Source organism: Sabethes cyaneus, chromosome 2 (assembly GCF_943734655.1).
Source record: "Sabethes cyaneus chromosome 2, idSabCyanKW18_F2, whole genome shotgun sequence".
In the NCBI taxonomy this organism is placed as follows: domain Eukaryota; kingdom Metazoa; phylum Arthropoda; class Insecta; order Diptera; family Culicidae; genus Sabethes; species Sabethes cyaneus.
The window spans coordinates 215559128-215579188 of NC_071354.1; the positions used below are offsets into that span (position 1 = coordinate 215559128).

The window sequence follows — 20061 nt, forward strand, 5'->3', positions numbered from 1 at the left end:
ATATTACTACTAAAACAACAATTACTACTGGCAGTGTTTCACAAAAGGAGAAAAAACGAGTTGGATTAGAACGGATACACAATTCTAAATCCCCCCCTGCGGTGAAGCACTCGATTGTATCGATTGACACGATAGAAAACGAAAACAAAAACGTTCATTCCTCCTGCAGATAACTATTGTGAACTGTAAAAAATCAGTTTTACATTTTTTTTTTCGTTTTGAATTTGGTATTGTCAAATTTTTAATTTTATGTGTACAGCAGAGATGCATTTTTCGACGCAAAATCCGGCGATCCAAAATAAGTTCAAATGCATTTACTGGCACTAGAGAACTAGCTGAACTAGTTTTTTTGCAGTACCTTAAAAAACAATATATTCATCATGAGACGTGCAACATCATTCAAGTATTTCTTCCGGGGTAACAACATAAGAAACATGTCTACTTTTTATTGTTCTGTTTTATTTGTCTGTTAGTTGAGTGATTTGAAAGAATGTTTATTCTAGACTTATAGGGTTACAACACGAACAACACAGATAGGACGGAGATAGTATTGCCGATTTATTATATATATAGCTCAAACCTAAAGGAACAATCGCCGCAATTCGCTGATTCATTGAAGCTAAATCCAGATGTGTACACTTGAATTAGATAATAAAGTTCAATTTAAAAGGAGTATTCCAAGTTTGTTTTTAAAACGTATTTTTTAAATCCTTTAATTCCCACGTGGAACAAAAAGGGCAAATCGACGCAATCGATACAGATCTGAAAGCAGCGTTCGATCGTATTGACCACTGAATATTCCTATAGAAAATCTCGCGACTTGGCACATCTCGGAATTTCACGGAATAACTCAGTTCCTATTTGTGCGACAGAGTTCAGCGTATGCAGCTTGACTTCTGTTTCTCTTCCCGGTTTACTAACTTGTTGGGTGTGCCTCAAGGCAGCAACATGGAACGTCTCCTGTTTGTGTTGTTTTTCAACAATATAGCCTCGCTGCTTGGAGTTGGATGCAAACTAATGTACACTGATGACTTTAAATCGCAGAGAACAGATCAACAGGCTCTAAGAAAGTAATCGAATTTTTGTGTATAAAATCTGCCGGTGGCGCCAAACGTCGATACGGACCACTACATCGTAGTAAGCAAGATCCGCGCCGGGTTGTCCAATATATTCAAATCGAAACCGACGAGGAAGATATAACTGAACATTCAGCGGTTATCAGCGCAAGGAGCTGCAGAGTACTCTTGGAAGATTGATGAGCGGATCGGTGAACATCTCGGAGAGAAGCTGAACGAACAGTGGAGATACATCCACGACGCGATCAGTACTACAGCGCCAGAAGTGTTGGGTACTACTGCTGCAGCCACCTCCAGTGAGCGGTTTAACGCAGACTGCCATCGAGTGACTGATGAGAAGAATCGAGCCAGAAGTCACATATTGGCGAAAACAATATTTAGCAGAGAATCCGACAGAGGCCGACGACTTCGAGGCAGACCCAGTACCCGTTGGATGAGCGTTGTTGACGAGGATGCTAGAACAGCGGATGTTAGGGCGACTCCAGTTCGGCGTATCGTTGATGGGCAACTGTCTTAGCCTATCTGGTTCACAGATGCCGGCTTTCGCTTCTCTCCGCTCGTAGGGTGCCAACTCGATCAGAAAAAAACGGGATAAACCAGGAATTTTCATCCAAAAGCAGGCAAAAAAAAAATTCAGATACTTGCTGATGACTTAATTACTTGTGTCTGTAGTCAGGAGAAATTCGCATCAGAAGTCTGAATACAGTTGACTAGACTACGCTAGATTTGCCTTTTCTGCGTTGAACTTGCGGATTCCAGTTGAGTGTCTTCCTGCAGATTTCGTTCGCTCCTCTCCTCAAAATAGGTCAGGTCCACCTCCACTTACTCTGCCGAATCTCTTTTTCCAACTGTCGTTGGTGATATCGACGATCGAGTTCCGAATTGAAATTGCAAGTGTGAGACCACCAAGCCCGAATAATGTCCTGCGGTTGTCTCAACTGATGCATACGTCTCGCAGACAATAAAACGGATTTCATATTCAAATTAAAAGTTCTTGTTAGGGTCAGTAAAACAATCTGATTTGAGCGCCAAATATTTCAAAGACCCAAAAAGTCATCGCTGGCCATCCCGATTCGTGTGTCTATATCAGTCTTCGTACCACCGCCTGGAGTTGTCTGGTTACCAAGATGTTGAAAATCTGCCATCTCCTCAACCTTTACGGTGAAATCAAAGGGATTGCGAATGTTCACTCCCACTGACTTAGGCTATTTCAATCAGTAATTGGCTAACTCTGCGCTTGAGTGACACCCTCGCATTGATGCTAATATCACTAAGGCAGTAAAAAAATTACAATAAGTGGATATGTCTATTGGCGGTGCTCCTATCTCTTACCTCAACTAGCTGGATTCTCTTGTCCCGTTTGCAATACTTCTTGACAGCCCTCTTCAGCTTGCCGTATCGTTGATGAGTTGCTATCTTAGTCACCCTAGTTCGTGACGCTCAATCCTGGTTTTCGCGGTGTTTGGAAGCCGACAACGATCCTTTTTATTGTTTATCCGTTCCCATCTTATCGAGGTCGCATGGGCCCTTTCGATTTCGATTAGTTTCAGTATTTGGAATTACAGACGGGTAGTTTATTCTCTTGCCAATTGAGCCCACTGGCCAAATGAGTCAAGTTACCTTGCTGCGCAAAGGGTATGTGAAATAATCTTTGGCCACATTCCACAATTATGAATTTTACAAATTGAATAAAACTCTTAACTCTTTCATATTAAGTAAAAAGGAATAGAAAACCCGGCAAACTTCTCAGCATACTAATCAACACAAATAACTTAGATTTTTTTATTCTTGTAGCCACTCTTAAGCTAAATGAAAAAAAAAATTAAAAAATCAGCCAGGAAAACCGAGACAAAACACTGGAGTTTAAAATTACAAATTGAGTTGCCACCCTACCGCTTGTCGACCTTCCTCCAAATTTTGTCCGAGATCCATTCCCTCCGTCCGCTGCACGCTTTGCCGAGGGTTTCGCCACTGGGTGTGATGAAGCCGTTCTTGATGCCGGTCCATTACCCCCTGACGGTTCCACCAGGGGGCAACTCCGAGGCTAGGGATACAAGCTGTTCAACAGAGGCCCTTTTCACCTCAGGATTCTCCAATTGGCGGACGTCGTAACTGCACCCAACTTTTTCATTCCGTCGTTGGACACTTGCGACGCGCAAACGTATCTCAGCGATAATAAAGTGATATGGTCGGATGAAATATCAGCGCTGCGTCTGTTGCGTCATCAAGAAGGCTCCTTCACCATTTTTGGCGTTCAAAGTCCGCGTTGTTTGAGCTAATCTTCGCGTGGAAGTCGCCAAAGTGGACTTACCACGCTGTTCAGCTAGCTATAGAAACTTTTTTTTCTCTTTCTTTCATAGGGCATATGAGACCTTTAACCAGTCCGTAGGTAGCTCCTCCTCAGTCCATACCTTTAGTATAACCTGATGGATTGCATAATACTGCCGTTCACTTCCAACTGTCAAAAGTTCGGCGGGGATGCCGTCCTTTCCAGCTGCTTTGCCGTTTTTCAGCTCTCGTTCCTTTTCTAATCTCATCCAAAGTTAGTGGATCCATTGTTTCAATCGTTATCCGATTTCTGTTGACCGTTCCATCTTGTTGGCCATTCAACAATGCATCAAACTGTTAGACCAACCTCGTGTTTTTAGTTTTGAACTTGAAATGCGGTCAAGCATATATATTAATATTGTTTAAAACGGTGGTTCTACAATTGCTGAAGGGACGGTAGGGGAAAGTATTGAAATTTTTTTTTGGTTGGATGGAAAAGAGCGGAAAGGGTAGGGGACCGAAATCAAACTTCGTTCTCGAAATTAGCTCATAGAATGACAAATCACCTATCTCATTTTTCCGACCTTACGGGAAATGTTGCGCACACGCAAAAGAATCATATCTGGTTACCAAACGCAATGTTTAATTCAATTAGCATTTAGAGAGTACTAATATTTTAAAAGAGACGTCATTATCTTATGTTCACGTCCATGACTAAGCGGTTTATGAATCATGCATATCCCATGAGTATTATACCAATTCGAGTACATTTATATACATTTCACCAAGCTATTCGTATTCTAGACGCTCAACAAGTAGTCGTTGTGACTCCTACCTTTTGTCCAATGCTGGAAGGTGCATGGGTCGAACCAAGCTATAATCTGAGATTATAACCGGATTTGAACCCACAACACCCGTCAGGGCAAGTGGCTCGTTGGTACCCGTGTACCTATGACCCACAGAGGCGCTGAACAAAAGGAGACTGCACAACCCCCTATACCCCGGTTATTTTTAGACACAAATTGTGCCTCTTCCTCCGTCTAGTGTAGAAACCACCACCCGAGAAGTTTTAATCTAACTTGTTTTTACTGGCAGGACGATGACACTATGCAGGCGCTTGCGACTTACAAGGTACTGCGCGTGACGCTGTTCATCTGTTAGCGTGTTAGCCGCGATTCTCAGCGTGGGTTTTCGGGGAAAGTCGAAGTGTTGTTCCTAACGCCTAGCCACCTCAGATCTCTCGGTAATTAGGGAAACATTGTGGTTGCATGGCTGGTAAACGGCTGAATAATGCGTACCGTCGGTGCCTTGTGCACGTGTAGGCATAAAATAGACCCTACAGTGGTTCATAGCCTCTTATTCAGCAACTCCTATTCCTACCGCCTCGTGGTACCAGCCGGGATACGAGCAACTTTGGTGGAGATCGGGTAACCAACCCCGGTGGAAGCCAAGGTCGTATGCTGACAGGAAAGGAGGGCTCTTTCGAGCTTCGTTGGCCCTCCGGCGAAACAGGGGGTTGGTGTAGCAGGCTTTGCAAGCCGTCACCACGAAAAATATTAAAGCATGGAACGAAGAACAAATATATTCTTACTGGAACAATCGGAATAGACCCACGCGACGAAAAAGGACTATGGATTGGAAACTCGGGACGTGGAACTGCCGATCTCTCAACTTCCAAGGGAGCACTCGAGTGCTCTCCGACGTATTGAAGAGCCGCAAGTTCGACGTCGTAGCGCTGCAGGAGGTGTGCTGGAAGAGCTCAACGGTACGTACGTTCAGAGATGGACATACCATCTACCAGAGCTGCGGCAACACACACGAGCTGGGTACAGCTTTCATAGTGATGGGCGAGATGCGGAAACGGGTGATTGGGTGGTGGCCAATCAATCCTCGAATGTGCAGGTTGAGAATCAAGGGCCGATTCTTCAACATAAGCATCATCAACGTGCACAGCCCTCACCTCAGAAGTACCGATGACGACAAGGATGAATTCTACGCGCAGTTGGAGAGTGAATACGACCGCTGCCCAAAACATGATATCATCAATCACAGCCCTCACCTCAGAAGTACCGATGACGACAAGGATGAATTCTACGCGCAGTTGGAGAGTGAATACGACCGCTGCCCAAAACATGATATCAAGATCGTCATCGGGGATTTCAATGCTCAGGTCGGCCAGGAGGAGGAATACAAACCGGTGATTGGAAGGTTCAGTGCACACCAGCGAACCAATGAAATGGGCCTAAGACTTATCGACTTTGCCGCCTCCAAGAATATGGCCGTACGTAGTACCTTTTTCCAGCACAGAATCCACCATAAGTACACCTGGAGGTCACCAAATCAGACAGAATCACAGATCGACCACGTTTTGATCGACAGTCGGCACTTCTCAGACATTATCGACGTCAGATCCTATCGAAGCGCTAACGTTGACTCGGACCACTACCTAGTGATGGTTAAGATGCGCCCAAGACTCTCCGTTGTGAACAACATTCGGTACCGACGCCAGCCTCGGTTAGATCTCGCGCGGCTGAAGCAGCCAGACGTCGCCGCAAACTACGCGCATTCACTCGAAGCTGCACTGCCGGAAGAGGACGAGCTGGACGAAGCCCCTCTCGAGGACTGTTGGAACACTATCAAAACAGCCATCAGCAGTGTAGCGGAGAGCTCCATCGGGCATGTGGCCCGGAATCAGCGGAACGATTGGTTTGACGATGAATGTAGGAGGGTGATGGATGAGGAGAACGCTGCGCGGGCGGCCAAGATGCGCAGTGCCACACGTCAGAACGTGGAAAGACACAAACAGAAGAAGATGCAGCGAAACCAAATCTTTCGGGAGAAAAAGCGCAACCTGGAAGAGCAGGAATATGCGGAGTTGGAGCGGCTGCATCGTTCTCAGGAAACGCGGAAGTTTTACCAGAAACTGAACGGATCCCACAAAGGCTTTGTGCCGCGAGCCGAAATGTGTCGGGATAAAACTGGCGGTATTCTGACGGACGATCGTGAGGTGACGGATAGGTGGAAGCAGCACTTCGACGAACACCTGAATGGCGCTCTGGCGGAAAACTATGGCGGCGGGGAAAGCGATTTCGACGGTGCAGCAAACGGGGAAGAGGTGCCAGCCCCAACGATAGGCGAAGTTAAGGAGGCCATCATGCAGCTAAAGAACAACAAGTCAGCTGGAAAAGATGGCATCGGAGCGGAGCTTATTAAAATGGGACCAGAAAAGCTGGCCGTTTGTCTACACCGACTAATTGTTAGAATTTGGGATACGGAACAGCTACCGGAGGAGTGGAAAGATGGGGTTATCTGCCCGATCTACAAAAAGGGCGACAAGTTGGACTGTGAGAACTATCGAGCGATCACCGTTCTCAATGCCGCTTATAAAGTGCTGTCCCAAATCATTTTCCGCCGTCTATCACCAATTGCGAATAGATTTGTGGGAACTTATCAAGCCGGCTTCGTCGAAGGTCGGTCTACAACGGATCAAATATTTACACTGCGGCAAATCCTCCAAAAGGGCCGTGAATACAGAGTTCCCACGCATCATTTATTCGTTGACTTCAAAGCCGCATATGATACCATCGACCGGAAAGAGCTATGGAAAATCATGGACGAGAACAGCTTCCCCAGGAAGCTCATCAAACTGATTAAATCTACGATGGATGGTACGCAGTGCTGTGTTCGGATTTCGGGTGGATTGTCAAGTTCATTCGAATCACACAGAGGGCTTCGTCAAGGTGATGGTCTTTCATGCCTGCTGTTCAACATAGCGCTACAAGGTGTTATGAACCGAGCGGATATCAACACGCGGGGCACGATATTCAACAAATCTAGTCAATTCGTCTGCTTTGCCGATGACATGGATATTATCGGCAGAACATCTGTGGCGGTGGCTGAACAGTACACCAGACTAAAGCGCGAAGCAGAAAAGATTGGGTTAAAGGTAAATACGTCTAAAACAAAGTACATGCTGGCCAGCGGAACCGAGGACGAACGACACCGCTTGGGCAGTAGTATATTGATCGACGGCGATGAGTTTGAGGTAGTCGATGAATTTGTCTACCTTGGCTCACTGGTAACGGCGGATAATGATACCAGCCGTGAGATTCGGAGGCGTATTATCAGCGGAAGTCGTGCTTACTATGGGCTCCACAAGCAATTGCGGTCGAGCAGACTAAGTCCCCGTACAAAGTGCACCCTGTACAAGACGCTTATTAGACCGGTTGTTCTCTACGGGCATGAAACATGGACAATGCTCGAGGAGGACCTGCGAGTGCTCGTAGTTTTCGAACGACGAGTGCTAAGAACGATCTTCGGCGGCGTACAGGAGAACGGAGTATGGAGGCGGAGGATGAACCATGAACTCGCACAGCTCTATGGCGAACCCAGTATCCAGAAGGTGGCTAAAGCTGGACGGATGCGATGGGCAGGGCATGTTGCAAGAATGCCGGACAACTACCCTGCAAAGATGGTGTTCGCCTCAAATCCGGTAGGAACAAGACGACCAGGAGCGCAGCGAGCAAGATGGTTAGACCAGGTGGAGCGAGATCTGGCGGAGAGTACTCGGTGTCCGAGGAATTGGAGAGCGGTAGCCCTCAACCGAGTTACATGGAGAAATTTTGTTCAACAGGCTTTGTCTTAGGACGGCAAGCCACCTAAGTAAGTAAGTAAGTAAGTAAAAGTTGTGGTTGCACATAACAATAGTTGCCACGGTCCGGTTCCTGATTCTATTGATCGTATCTACTCTCGTATCGTGCCTCTCGAAGCAATTCTCCGCCTCCGCAAAAACGTAATCTAAGGGCTGGCGTTTCTAATGACGGTGAAGTTTCTTTTCGGCAGCTCTAACATCTCGGTATCACTCTTTGCTCTGGCGTGTCGCAATCGCAGCCAATATGCGACTTCTGGCTCGATTCTTCTCGATTCACTCGTTGGCACTCTGCGTCAAACCACTCACTGGAAGTAGTACCCAGGGCTGTCCTGCACTCAGTGCACCTTTTTTGCTTATGTAACACCTCAACCAAGCAAAATTCGAAAATGTTATGTATGGGGCATTTATAGAGTCCATTATTATCCATCAGATTGCTGCACTAAGTATTGCGATATCTATATGATTTACGGCGCACTCCCAGTTTACACTGGGTGTTGCACGAAGAGCGCTCTCTGTGCACCACTCAGTGTGAACTGGGAGTGCGCCGTAAATACGATAGAGCAATACTTAGTTCAGCAATCTTATGGATAATAACAGACTCTATAAATACCCCATGCATAATATTTTCGAATTTGGCTTGGTTAAAGTGTTACAGTTAAATAAGCAAAATTGATGCACTTAGTGCAGGACAGCTCTGGTAGTACCCAACACTTCTCGCGCTGTAGTACTCACGTCGCGTCGTGGATGTGTCTTCACTGTTCGTTCAGGTTCTCTCTAAGTTGTTCACCGATCCGCTCATCAGTCTTTCGAAATCGAAAGTACTCGGCATCAACTCCTTCCGCTGATAACCACCGAATGTTCAGGCGCATTTTCCTCGTTAGTTTCGATTTGAATACATTTGACAACCGGGCGCGAATATTGCTTACTATGAGATAGTAGTCCGAATCGACGTTTGGTCCCCGGAAGGATCGCACATCTGCGACATCAAAAAAGCTGGTATTAATAACAATGAAAATAAAAACTGAGTGTGGTACAATTAGCCCAAAGAGAACTAGAAGTGACTGACTTGTGATATTGATCACAGTTAAAACCATCGCACAACACATTTCTCCTCGTGTGTGTTACATAAAAGACCACTCATGAATTGATCGAATTTATTACTCTTATGGTATCTGAAAATATTGATAAGATTAATTTTGTCACATTTCGTACAGATTAAACGCTACCATCTGGGCTGAATCATATCGGTAAATATGCGGATTATGCTTGCTTGCTTAATATCGGAACAAATGTTGATGAAGCTCAATAAAACGTCTATATTCTTTTATTCAACCTTTACGTACAAGCAATAGATTAATGGCCGTTTTAGGTTGCCAATACGATTATGTAAATATATGCATATATACCATCAATTGATTTGATTTTATTTTCTTTTGATAAATATACGATCCGAACTAGTTTTGATCGTGTAATACGATGAACGTGTGAAAAAGCGGTATTCTGATATTTGTATTGTTTTTAATTGCATGAAAGATTTGGAAACGACTTTTTTTTCAACTCAGTTCAGTGCAGCACAATATGATAGAATCTGATTTGATTCGGTTATTAATTATTTTTTTAGCAATCGTGATAAACATAATACGAAAAGGTTCTATCGATGATCATGGATCATGAATCGATAATCAATGATTTGCCGTGTGCAAAGAGGATTAACATTTTAACATTCATAATTAATGTTTGTCAAAAATGAACGATTTCCTAGTGTTTTGTTTTGTTTTATATGCTTGCATTCCAAAATAACAATGATATATTAAGCCTTTTGTGACTACGACTAACGAACAATAAGAATTTCATATATAAAAATAAATGAGCGAATAATTGATTATGTTTCTAAAAATTTGATAGCTTCATCAAATTTCAAAATCACATGTACCTACACATTTGTTTCTAATTTTTAAACAAAAATGCTACAAAACAACAAAAGAAAAACATGCCACTAACCAGTTAGACCATTGTTTTCGTCCATCCACCAACTTAAGTCAGATAGTTGTTTGGTTCGTTCTCATCAGTGCTCTCATCATCATCTACATCGGCATCGTTCGGTCGCTCCAGGACGCGAATATCCGACAGGAAATCTCGCATGGCATCGACAATCGAATTGAGCGAGTTCGTGTATGCTTGCAGGCTGGCAATTGCTCCGTCCCCGCCAGCTCCAGCTCCAGCGGCAGCAGCAGCAGCAGCACCAGCTCCTCCTCCCGCAGGACCCTCTCCAAGTTCCCGATTACGATTTGCCAGCTGAACTGGCTGCTGCTGCTGCTGCAGACTGAAACTCGGTAGAAGTGATTGGAAAAACATCGAAAATGGTGATGCATTTATCACGTTGCGAGCCGTAGGACTTATGGTGGGCCTAAAACATACAAAAGTCATGGTTTCCAGTACTATTCTAACAGTTCTCTCGTTTCTTACAACTCACCTATTATAAATGTTAATCGAATCCAGGGGAGGCAGAGGGTCGTACATTAAAACCGGTTCCGTTTCTTTCTTTATGAATTGCGCCAACGGTACTTTCTCTTTAAAATCGGATAATACAATGTGTCGCAATATTGCGCGAGGTGGATTCATGTATCTGTACAGATCAAAAACAAAGCTTTTAATACACAAGTAAGGCAAAACTAAACTTCACCTTACCTCTGATTCCGCTTGCCAGTATATTCGGCAACAATCTCGTCCTTAGCATCCACCCGATCCAGTACGATGCCGACGTTCCGCTCCAACCAGGGCAGAAGTTCTGCATCTCGCCAGACCAGCTTCGATCGGCAAACGTACAGTGAAACGAGTTGCTGCAGCGCAACGGTAGCCTTGTCGTATGAATTGGCCGAAAAATAACTGTGACTGCCAACACGCGAATCCGATTGAATGGAGAGCTCTTCTAGCAGCATTCGCAGCACCGCTGGAAACATTAGCAACGCGTACTGCAGCGCACGGTCGGCTGCTTCCATCTGTTTCAGATGGAACAATGCCAACGCGTACGAATAAGCCATGTTTGGCAGCTGCGACAGGTTATTCGTCACCTCCCACTCCTCGTACAGCTGAACTAGCCATTCGTACTGTTTGGCACGAATCGCATAGTAATCGATAATCAATATAACTGCCAGAGGATCATTTATCGGATCAAACGATAAAATCAACTTAGCTACTTCCAGAGCCGTTCGGGAACAGGCCCGGGATTCCAGATACTGCGAGTGTTTGAACAACGTAACGAACAAGGCTCGGTTTTCTTGGCGACGATAATCCAGTCGGCAGTTTCCCTGAGTCAAACTAAACATGGTATGAAACGAGGATTCCAACGGGAGCAGAGCATGTTCGATCAACTCCGACGCCATAGCGTGGTCCTCGGACATTTTGCACAACTCACTCAACTGAATCAGTGAGTCCACATGATACGGGTGCTGATTGATAATCTTAATGATATTGTCCGAATCCATGCTCTCAACTGCATTCAAAAACTTCTGCTGAATTTGGCGATACGAAGGGCTGTGTTCGAAGGCAAAGTAGATTATATTTTTGTCCGACGTTCCCTTAGAAGTGCTTCCTGTCGGTTGCTCAGGAGCTTGAACCAAATTCATGTAGATGCCAGACTTACCCACTGGAGGCCAATTATCTTTGGGGTTTACCAGATACGTAGACTTGAGTATCCGTGGTGTACCACGATTATTGCGTCTCTTGTTTCTGTATATACAATAAAGAATTACAAACATTTTCCCGTCAATCCATAACCATTCATTTCACTTACTGTTGATCGGCAACTACTTTGCTTCCAAACATCCGCTTCATTTCGTACTGCAAATTGAGGTTCTTGTGCTGAATCCCCAGCAACGTTTTCGCCGATCCGGTCCCACTTGATCCTCCCTGACTGCTGACATTGTTCGCCGCAGCCGGGCTATTTTCCGACTTTCCGTACCGCTCAGCGAACAATTTGTCCACCTCTTTTACGGTTTTGGTAAAATCATCTTCAGCATCCGCGTTGTCTTCGCTACTCCGCCGTGCCGAGCTTGCCACGTACTTGCCGGTACGCTTCTTCTTCTTCTTTTTCTTCTTCTTGGACTCTACGAGATTGGAGTTTTGCGTTCCACCGGCACCATCGCGTTCAGTTTCGTCGTTGTCGTCCTCCTTAACTTCGCTTTCCGAAAGCGATTGCTGTTGGTTGAGCTGCAGAGGAAAAAATGATTTTATGCTTCACAAATCCAACATTTTTCACTTAAAACAAGTACAAACTCACCAAATCAAAACGATTAATATTGATCTTTTTACGACTCTGACTGCCAATGCTGTTGGTCTCTATCGAGTCCGCATCCGCACCATCGGAAACTTCATCGATCTGCTCTTTAATTTCGAGCTCGTTACCCTGCAGCTTACGAAGAATTCGGTACGACATTTTGCAGGTTTCTTTAACTGTTGATTCTTGTTTAATCGAGCTTAAGTTTCACGGGCTCTTATTTCAATTAACTTTTTGGCGTACGAGTCCAGCACAATCTCGAACTTTTATTCAAAGTAAAATCAAAAAATGTTCCTTCGAAAATACACACATATTTCGTTTAAAACCAAAAACAATGCACTTTCTGCCACCTTTCAATCGAATTTTTCATCGCCTTCCTTTCTTGCGTGAAGAGAAAAAACACGCAGTTGCAAAATAAAAATAACCACCGTGTTACCCCGCGCCCGCAGTCTTCAAACACCCGCGGATATCGATAAACGAAATTATTTTTTGACGTGAAACTTGGAAGAAACTGAACTGACAGCCCGACAGCAGAACAAACTGAGCAAGAATTGCAAAAGGGCTAAAGTTCGAATAAACTAGAAATACTCATGTTTAATTTTGCAAATCAGCTGAAGTGTAACATAACTGAACGGATTCAAACTTTTGTAGTTGTTTGCGGTCATAATTTCCTGAAAGCACCGGCTCAGGATACTTTTTACAATCGAGCAAATTAAACACTTGAGTGCACTCAGATGCAAACATTAACTTTATATTGGTCGAGCCGTTGACAAGTTCGCTCTCGAACAGCGTCTCGTCTTGATAAGAAACTTTCTGTTGCGTATTTGGCCATTCTCCCTGAAATTTCCGAAAACTGCGAAGCCACAATCCATAAAACTTCTTATCCATACAATTATGTTTTTTTAAAGCTGATCTGAAAAATTAAACAATGTTTTCATTTTTACACTCGAACAACAAACAATCATAGATGTTTCCTTAGTAACTCTGTCAGGACGAACTCGACGCTTCTGCAATGAATGTCAAAAGAGTGTGCTCACTTATGCTCAATAACCGCCATTATCGCTCGTGGAAAGCTGGATAGAAACATCCATGATTGTTTGTTGTTCGACTGTAAAAATGTAAACAGCGTTAAGTTTTGCAGATCAGCGGAAGAGGAACATATTTGAACGGAAGCAAACTTTTGTGGTTTGTGGCCATAATTTCCTAAAAGCACCGGCTCAAAAATCCCCTTTAGTATTGTGCGAATTGAATACTCGCGTGCACTCAGACAAACATTAACTTTATATTGGTCGAGCCGTAGCCAAGTTGGCCAGCGTCTCGGTCTGATAAGAAACTTTCCGTTGCGCATTTGGACGTTATTCCCGAAGTATGCGCAAACTACGAAGCCATAATCTATAAAACTTCTTACCCAAGTAGCACACGTTGTCACAATTGAGTCGCAGCGGCTGATATGCGACAAATTTAAATGTAAAACTTCGGTTACAGTAACCTAAAATATAACAGTTGTGTAACCGAAATAGCGCAACTTATGTAACTAAATATGGTTACATTAACAGTTACTCAATAACCAATATGTAACATATATAGTTACAAAATGGTTACTATTGAAGTTACACATAAACTGTAAATTGACTTTCAATTGATGGCAAATTAGTTATCTTGAAACTTTTATTGCATAGCGAAAACAATGCAGCAGGTTTATTATTTCAATCTATGGCTGTCAGCGTCAAGCAGTAAATTTAACTGTTGAATATAGAAGAGTGTATAAATTTCGCTTGTTATTTCAACACAAATTTTAATGCAGTTTCAAATTTATGGTGAAATGCATGATTCTAGCTTTGAAAAAATCACGCGCTCTTATTTAATCTAGCTTTTCGTTACTTACTTCTTTGAAAAATTGATTTTTTGTAAAACAAATATGTACAAATATAAAAATTTTAATTTTAATTTTCTGATTTTTAAATTTATTCTTAGCAATAATGAATTAGTGGAGCATTCACCTAGAAATCATTAAAAACAAATTGTTTTCGCTATCACTAAGTAAAATTCATAGCCATTTTGCCTTTGGTTTTAACTACAACACCATCGTCCGTGAAGTTTTGTATCGTTTTCGGCATATTGCATGAAATGATTTTAAGCAGACATTGTTCATAGATATCGGGAAAAGGCGTTTTTTAGTGATTCTTGTGAAAAGAAAGTGTTAACTTAATATCAAAGAATAGTTTCACTTTGAATAAAACAGTTTACCAGCAGTGTTAATCATAGAAGGTTTCAATTCAGTTACAATCTAGTTGCACGTAATCTTAGCCTTCGACCGGGTTACGCTATCGGTTATGGTAACCAATATTAAATCTGTTGTGGTCACTTATTTCTTATGTCGTCATTTCTAAGTTACACTGTAACCTATTTTCATTGCCGATTTCGTTTCGATGTAACTTGATCGTTTTGACGTTTGAGAATAATCAAAATTTGTTTATTTATTATCAATGTCTGTGCGGCGAAGATTCCAAGTACCATCAATTAAGTAAATAAACGCATTTACAAGAGCATTTTACAACCCGTGTACCAATTGTTTATCTTTACCATAAGTAAAATTCTTGAGATCTAGTTTTTGCTTAATCCGTTGTGCTTACAAGGAACAGTGAACAAGTTGTTGCGAAAATGTTACTAGCCGACTATTTTTGACTTCGTAACTACTCGTAACGGAAAATTAACTGTTTTGCGACCAGCAAGTTGATGACAGTTTGGAAAAAGGTTTCATTTGTGTCACTTGATAACTAATTGGTAACTCGTAACTGAAATGTGACTGTTCTGCGACGACCAAGTTGTTGACAGTTCGAAAAAAAGGTTTCAATTTGGTCATTTGGTAACTACCTGGTAACTTTTTGAGATTTTTGTCACTAGAAAACCAAAAAGTAACTATTTTTAATTTTATGTAACCTAACTCGTTACAAGTATCCTAAATGTAACTGCTGTGCAACCATTTTGTATTTTTTTATTTTTATGATTAGTTACAAGTGCTACTTGGGATCTATTCAATTATTTATCGTACACGAAAAGGTGGAAAATTAGCAATATGTTTCGCTTCATGTGCGAAAACTAAACAATGTTTATATTTTTACAATTGAACAACAAACAATCATGGATGTTCCCATAGTAACTCCTGCAAGGCGAACCTGTTGTTCCTCCAATGAATGTCGAAAGATTGTGCCCACTTGTGCTCAATATCCGCCATTATCGTTCGTGGAAAGCTGGATACACAAAATACCTTCTCAAGCTTAACATTTGCATTAAATTATTTTTTAACGTTTCTATTTATTTTCAATTAAAACACCAGTCTCTTGAAAATAGTCTTTTAACCAAAATAAGCTTTATAGCAGCGACAAAAATTGAGATTTTGTGCATGTCTTTTTGCAGAATTTTATTTTAATTTGCCTTGCAAACGAATCATCTCTCTCCCAGAGTTTTCCTTGCGCACGTTCGCGTTTTTATCGATCTATTAATCTTCAGAATCCATCTCCTACCGTCCCGGTATCAGTGCTGCCAGATGAAGAGAAAGTAGTCTTGAGACTCACATTTTGATTATATTTTACAATACAATAACGAATCCTGTTCTATTAATTTTTGCTGAATTCATTAAATATAATATGCATACAGATGATGTACAATGTACTTGTTTACAGTAAGTCCATGAAAATTTATGTTTTAAATTTGCCATACATAATACGAAAAGTGAGTTCAAAATGTCTGGCCTGGCAGCTTTGGCGGAAGTTTGCGCAAACAAACAGTATCGTAAGTACGCGAGCTGTATTTAGGCCCCAAGACTTGTAAAAAGTTTTGCCTTCGTTTCTTAAAAACAGTCCCGATGTCCTCGCCAGCACCCAAATCTCCGGAGCTATCGGACAAGAGCCGTAAATATGACCGTCAACTTCGGTAAGTGTAAATCCCTATATTTGTTTATTGATATGTATTGCTAATTACTTAATCAATGATTACATTCGCTTTTAGTCTGTGGGGCGAGCACGGACAGACACTGCTAGAGAATGCCCAGATTTGCTTGATAAATGCTACGGCACTGGGAACGGAAATTCTAAAGGGGATCGTCCTTCCCGGAATCGGAGGCTTTACTATAGTTGATAATGGAACCGTCAGCGAAGAGGACATCGGGTGTAACTTTTTCCTTGATAAGACTTCGGTGGGTCAGCCACGAGCTAAAAGTGCTACACAACTCCTGCAAGAACTAAATCCGGATGTCAACGGTGACCATGTCGAGGAGAACGTCGATCAACTGATCGACAGTCAACCGGACTTTTTCAAGAATTTCGATGTGGTCGTTGCCACCGCAGTAAACGAACGAACAACGGTGCGATTATCGAATCTACTTTGGGACCAACATATTCCCTTAATTGTTTGCCGATCGCTAGGCTTTTATGGAGTAGCTCGGCTTCAAATAAAAGAACACTGCATTGTGGAATCTCACCCGGACAGCAGACAAAGTGATCTTCGATTAGAGCATCCTTTCGAGGCACTTAAGAAACATATGTCCGTTACGGAGCTTACCCCAAAAGTACCCTGGTTGGTGGTTTTGTATAAGTGCCTGCAGGAATGGGTTAACGCTCACGAAGGACGCTACCCAAGCAACTACAAGGAAAAAACCGAGCTAAAAGATTTAATTCGATCGAAAATGACCGCAGACGAGGAAAACTATGAAGAAGCGATTAAAGCTGTTAATTCTAGTTTTGGTGCGGGAAAACCTAGCTCGCAGATAAGGGATATTCTAGCGGACCATTGTTGTGTTAACATTAATAAGGAGGTTAATAAAACAAGCGACATATTTTTATACCTTATTATCCATTTTGTAAATTTCAGAGTAATGCCTTCTGGATTTTGGCACGAGCACTGAAAGACTTCGTTGAAAATGAAGGAAATGGGCTGCTTCCTTTGCCTGGAGTTCTACCCGATATGACAGCAGATACGGCATCCTATATAAATTTGCAAAATGTTTATCGCTCCCAAGCTGTGAGCGATGCGGAAATCGTCTATCGCCGTGCAAGGCAGTTGCTAAAAGAATTGAACAAACCGAACGACTTAATTAGCGAGAGAGACGTGCGTCTTTTCTGCAAGGAAGCAGCCAATATTGCCATTCTACGTGGATCCAAGATCGCTGACGAGTACGATAAAGGCTACAAGGCAACGCAGATGTCTGCCGTGTTGGAGGTACCCAGCTCTCTGATGGGTCACTATATAACGCTTCGAGCGGTAGACAAATTTCAAGCTGAACATGGCTACCTTCCCGGAGAATGTCAGGTGGAAGTGGACACATCACGGATCAAGAGTCTAGTTATGAAAATGTTCAGCGAATGGGGGATTAGTACACCTATCAGTGACGATCTAGCCCATGAAGTGTGCCGTTACGGGGGAGCAGAAATTCACAGCATTTCTGCATTTTTCGGCGGTTGCATCGCCCACGAATTGATCAAGCTGATTACGAAGCAATACAAACCGTTCGATAATACTTTCGTTTACGATGGAACTACGACGCAAACGGAAACATTCAAACTGTAAACTATCGAAAAACCTCCATTTGCATAGGAACAGCATTTTTCAAAATTGCGATAACTTACCTAGTTGGCTGTCCATTGTTCCTGATTTAAAAATAAAGAAATATTCTTTACAATTGCATATTACTCAGAATATTATTTAGGTACTTCGTGTGCTATTGTTTTTTCGATTGAGTCGATTATTCATTTAATGGTTTCTTCTTCTTCTACCAAAATGAAAACAAGATGGAGCATATCAGCGAAAACTTCAAGTCTGCCCTTGATGGAACTCAGAATTTGAACACCCCTGAACAAATGACATATACCCGGAATGCGAGATATGTCCGTTAATCGTCCGATTTATTCAAATTTATTCAATTATTCAATTAAATAGGAAAAAAGAAATATTCGAATATTTTTAATCGAATACTATAGTAGCACGAATAGTTCAATTAATCGATTAGTGAAGACCGATTAATGGGAAAAACTTTATTTCTGGTGCCGATAACGTTTCTGCAGAAAACAGATTTCGGAGGCATAGTCGTCCGACATGCTTGCAATGTGGCCGACCCACTGTAACTTCCCGACTTTCTTTTTTTGTAAGCTGAAGGAGGCGGGTGCTGGTGGGTAAAGTGAAGGAGGTGGTGCGATGGCAGGTGGAACACTAACCCACACTCTTTCGGTTGGTATCCAAATGTGTTTGCAGTTAAACTACTGCCGCACCCTTATATTAGATATTCTTATATCTAATTTGGTTGATCCTCCGGCGATACTGTCGGGTTGGTTACGGGTCAGCACTACTAAAAAACCAAAGCAACAAACGACGTAAGTGATAACTCAGATCGCAACAATCAGCAAAGCCCTGATTAACGATTGGAAATTAAGAACATGTTTCACGACACACGGAAGTTCTATCAGAGACTCAACGAATCTCACAAAGGCTTCGTGCCGCAGGCCGAAATGTGTGGAGATAAAGATGGAGGTATTTTCACTGACGACCGTGCGGTGATCCAAAGGTGAAAGCAGCACTACGATGAACACCTGAATGGTGTGCAGGGTGAAGACCATAATAGTGGAGGAAGCGACTTCATTGGTGCAGCAACCACCAAGTTGAGGAAGCAAAGCAGCGGGAAAGGATTGCATTGGAGCGAAAATTATTAAAATGGGCCCGGACAAGTTGGCCAGCCGTTTGCATCAACTGATTGTCAAAATTTGGGATACGAAACAACTACCGGAGGAGTGGAAAGGCGGAGGTATTTGCTCTATTTACAAGAAAGACGATAAGCTGGATTGTGAGAACTACCGAAAGTCGCCTACAAAGTGCTTTCTCAACTCATCTTCCATCGACTATCGCCAATAGCCAATAGGTCCATGGGAAGTTATCAGGCCGGCTTTATGGAGGGTCGGTCTATGACGGACCAAATCTTCACCCTGCAGTAGATCCTCCAAAAGTGCCGCGAATTCCGAGTATCTCCTGTTCATTGATTTCGAAGCCACATATGATAGCGTAAACCGACAAGACCTATGAAACATGCTGTACGAAAATGGTTTTCCGAATAAGCTTACTAGACTTCTCATGGCTACGATGGATGGGATTCAGTGCTGTGTGAGAATCTCGGGTCGATTGTCGGACCCTTTCGAATCTCGCAGAGAACTTCGACAAGGAAATGGTCTTTCCTGCCTGCTAATCAACATTGCGCTCTTGATTGCGCTTGAAGGTGTTATAAGACGAGCGGCGATTGAAATGCGGGGCACGCGCATCGCGCATAATTTTCATTGAATCCAGTCAATTTATCTGCTTTTCCGACGACGTGGATGTAGGGAACATGTCAGGCTAAATGAATTAGCGAGTTAATGAATCTGGATCGATTGTATCATTTGTTTTAGTGCAACTGAAATACATGCATGCATATACGACATTCCGAAAGTTCGAAAGAACGAGAGAACGAACATACATTGTGTAATTCGAATCTCACTGGTTTCGTGAGACGAATAGTACGACAAAGAGGGAGATCGGAGATCGTCCGAGACGAGACGCACGGATATGAGAGCAGGGTTGCCACATGCACAGATTATTCTGTGTTTAACAGATATTTGAAAGAAATCGCCTGTACAGAATCTGTATGCATAGATTACAGATTTGCGCCAAATTACACAGATTAAACAGATTTTTGAGTTTTTACATGAGAGTGTAAGAGACGGAAATAGTCAGCAAAATGACTTTCTATCTCTTTCAATCTCATTGTTTTG

General features: G+C 42.7%; 2 protein-coding genes across 2 annotated transcripts; one reads left to right on the forward strand and one right to left on the reverse strand.

Annotated features, from left to right (window-relative positions):
• Positions 1–9112: 9112 nt before the first annotated feature.
• Positions 9113–12736, reverse strand: LOC128734171 (transcription factor 25). Its single transcript, XM_053828215.1, has 5 exons — positions 12275–12736; positions 11789–12204; positions 10684–11724; positions 10469–10621; positions 9113–10402 (listed from the first exon to the last, which is right to left on the reverse strand). Exons 1-5 carry the CDS (start codon positions 12428–12430, stop codon positions 10030–10032), a joined length of 2139 nt encoding a protein of 712 aa, XP_053684190.1. The 5' UTR covers positions 12431–12736; the 3' UTR covers positions 9113–10029.
• A 3216-nt stretch (positions 12737–15952) lies between these two features.
• Positions 15953–17947, forward strand: LOC128734951 (nedd8-activating enzyme E1 regulatory subunit). The gene is made up of 4 exons (XM_053829368.1): positions 15953–16063; positions 16132–16204; positions 16280–17084; positions 17141–17947. Exons 1-4 carry the CDS (start codon positions 16015–16017, stop codon positions 17834–17836), a joined length of 1623 nt encoding a protein of 540 aa, XP_053685343.1. The 5' UTR covers positions 15953–16014; the 3' UTR covers positions 17837–17947.
• The last annotated feature ends 2114 nt before the right edge of the window (positions 17948–20061 follow it).